Here is a 2505-nt window from a genome sequence, read left to right on the forward strand (position 1 = left end):
TACTAGGGATTGAACTCCGGCCCTTGCGGTTATGAGGCAGGCAACAGAACCACTGAGCTAAACCCCTGGCCCACTCTTCCTATTCTTTAAAAATGTTACTGATTTTGCCCTGCTGGTCCCAAAACCTGTTATCAGATATCCCTCTCTGAGCAATCTTCAAGCTAAGATTTCTCTATTTTTTATTTGTGCAAACCACAATGATCTTTTTTTTCTTTTATGTGAGACCCGAGGCAAATTAAAATATATAATCACTGGCTATGACAAAAGGCCCCAGCAAATACCTAGTTGTCAATACTAAGAAACTAAAGTATTACTCTACTAAGTGCAGGGCTGACCTAATTTCCTACCATACGATTTAAATTTTCTCTCACCTTCTTTAGTTTCAAGTAGCATGCAAGGTTATTATAACTGCCTCAGAGCTGTTCTGCTGTCAGTGCTGGAATAATCAGACTTATTGGAATAGCTTTTTTAGTTTCTTAAAAGCAACACTAAACATTTATAAAAAGTAACAAATATCTACTGCTCTCACTGGGGAAATGGCAGTTGCCTAATTAAAATAAGATTTCTTCTGCCACTACTGTTATTTGTACCGAAAATGTTCTGAACAACTGCCTCAGAGCTGTTCTGCTGTCAGTGCTGGAATAATCAGACTTATTGGAATAGCTTTTTTAGTTTCTTAAAAGCAACACTAAACATTTATAAAAAGTAACAAATATCTACTGCTCTCACTGGGGAAATGGCAGTTGCCTAATTAAAATAAGATTTCTTCTGCCACTACTGTTATTTGTACCGAAAATGTTCTGAACACTTGCCCCAGTAACGTTCTCCTGTGATTTCCAAAGGATTATAGTTTGGCTTCATATATAATCTGAAGCTCATTGATCCATACACACAAATGATTTCCCTTTAATCTAGGGATCAGGCTCTTTTTCTAGAGGAACCTTGGCATTTGCATGCTGAATTGTTGAACTTGGCATGCATTGCTGGAATACTGGCAGGGTGGGGATGGGAAAATACATTTAAAAGTTTCTGCTACTGTGGGGAGGGGGCTCGGGGAGGTGAATATCATTCTGAGCTTCAGAAACCCTATTCTAGTTCCCAAGTCTTGTTCCCTGGGATATTTAACATTTTCTTCTGTTTGGCTCAAGCCAGGGCAAAGATGATTGCCTCAGTGTCTGTTCCGGCTGTTACTTGTCCTCTGTTATATTTGTTTTGTAAGATTTACCTCCCACCCAGCCTCAACTATAGACAAAGCAATTTCACTTCAGGGTCCTGTCCAAACCAAGATCAAATAATGCTGACTACAACCAATTCCACGGTGATGAAGGGTCAGAGACCTTTCACATAACCGAGTTGTTTCATTCGCTCTAATTCCTTTTCCAAGAGCAACTGTCCCCTCTAAGGAGAAGCTTTGGAACAAGGAGACTCCAAATCAAGGCAAAAAAGAGGAAAGGATGATGGGAGGGGGCAACAATGACAGGTACAAAGAACCAGAGAGGCAAAGAGTTCACTGGGAAAGAAGAACGTAGATTTCACTTCAAAAGTTTGGTTTACCAGTTAAATAGGGTGGATTTTCTTTATGGTGTTCAAGCATTTTCTAACTGATACTACGTATTCCTTGAGCAACTAAAACCCCTTCGATTTAAGCTTCAAACTTAACTTCAAATATAACTGAAATTAGCAAAAGTCTCCTGCCCTTTTCGTTGCCGTAATCGGATTGGGAATGACAAACTTTCCTACAGACGAGCAGACACCTGGAGGAATCCAAGAGAACACCCCAGAAATGACTCTACACCCAACCCCAGAGGGCGCAGAAAGCCCGACCAACCAATCAAAGGAACAAACAAACCAACCAAAACCCTTGATCTTCTCTCCCAGTCATATCCTCGACTTCTAGGCTTTAATTGGTCTTTTTTTCCCGATTTCTCCAAGTCTCGAGGCTTGCAATGGGCGCCTGCAATGGGCTTCGGAGAAAACGTAGCGAGTGAAATGTCAATTGGAATCCTCGGAAGAAATCAGGCAGAAAGTTGACCTCTTGGCACTTGTGGGGCAAAGCAAGGCACAGCTGCGCTCGCCCCTTCCTTCTGCGAGGTCCAGCGGTGATTTAGGAACAGCCTGCCTCGCTCCCGTCCACACCGGCAGCCCAGAAAGAAGCAAAAAGCTCCCTCGGTCGCGATCCCCGAGGGAGGAATGTGCTGTCCCCTCTGGGCACGGAGAGAAACCAGTTTTATCTCTCTGAGCCCGTCCCAAAACCTGCCCGCGAGTCCAGCGCCTGGGGGTGGGGGGAAGCCCCGGGGGCGCACCTGCAACAGCGCCTGGACCCGGACCCGCGGAAAAGGTTCCTAGACTCCCGGACGCCTCGGGGGCCAGCAGCCGCGTCCAAGTTTTGGCTTCCTCCGCTTGCCCCCTGCTCCCTGCTAGTGCCACAAGTGCATGGATTGGGGCTATCAGAGGGGCCGGGGCCGGGATCCACTTACCCTTTGAGCTGCTCCCTCATGGCTGCAA

The 2505-nt window shown here is 45.3% G+C and overlaps 1 protein-coding gene across 12 annotated transcripts in view; it reads right to left on the minus strand.

The window, feature by feature from the left end:
• The window catches only part of Dmd (dystrophin), a 2130457-nt gene that overhangs the window by 137659 nt on the left and 1990293 nt on the right, over positions 1-2505 (minus strand). For 4 of the 12 annotated variants that reach the window (XM_010608516.1, XM_010608515.1, XM_010608518.3 and 1 more), the window contains exon 1: positions 2478-2499. The exons of the other annotated variants lie outside the window; for them this stretch is intronic. In XM_010608516.1, the coding sequence (XP_010606818.1) occupies positions 2478-2497 (20 nt within the window). In that variant the 5' untranslated portion in view covers positions 2498-2499. Of the gene's footprint in view, positions 1-2477; positions 2500-2505 lie in introns of those variants that run through there. 12 annotated transcript variants of the gene reach the window in all.

The sequence above is a fragment of the Fukomys damarensis genome, unplaced genomic scaffold (assembly GCF_012274545.1).
Source record: "Fukomys damarensis isolate Sample0158 unplaced genomic scaffold, DMR_v1.0_HiC HiC_scaffold_39, whole genome shotgun sequence".
Classification (NCBI taxonomy): Eukaryota; Metazoa; Chordata; class Mammalia; order Rodentia; family Bathyergidae; genus Fukomys; species Fukomys damarensis.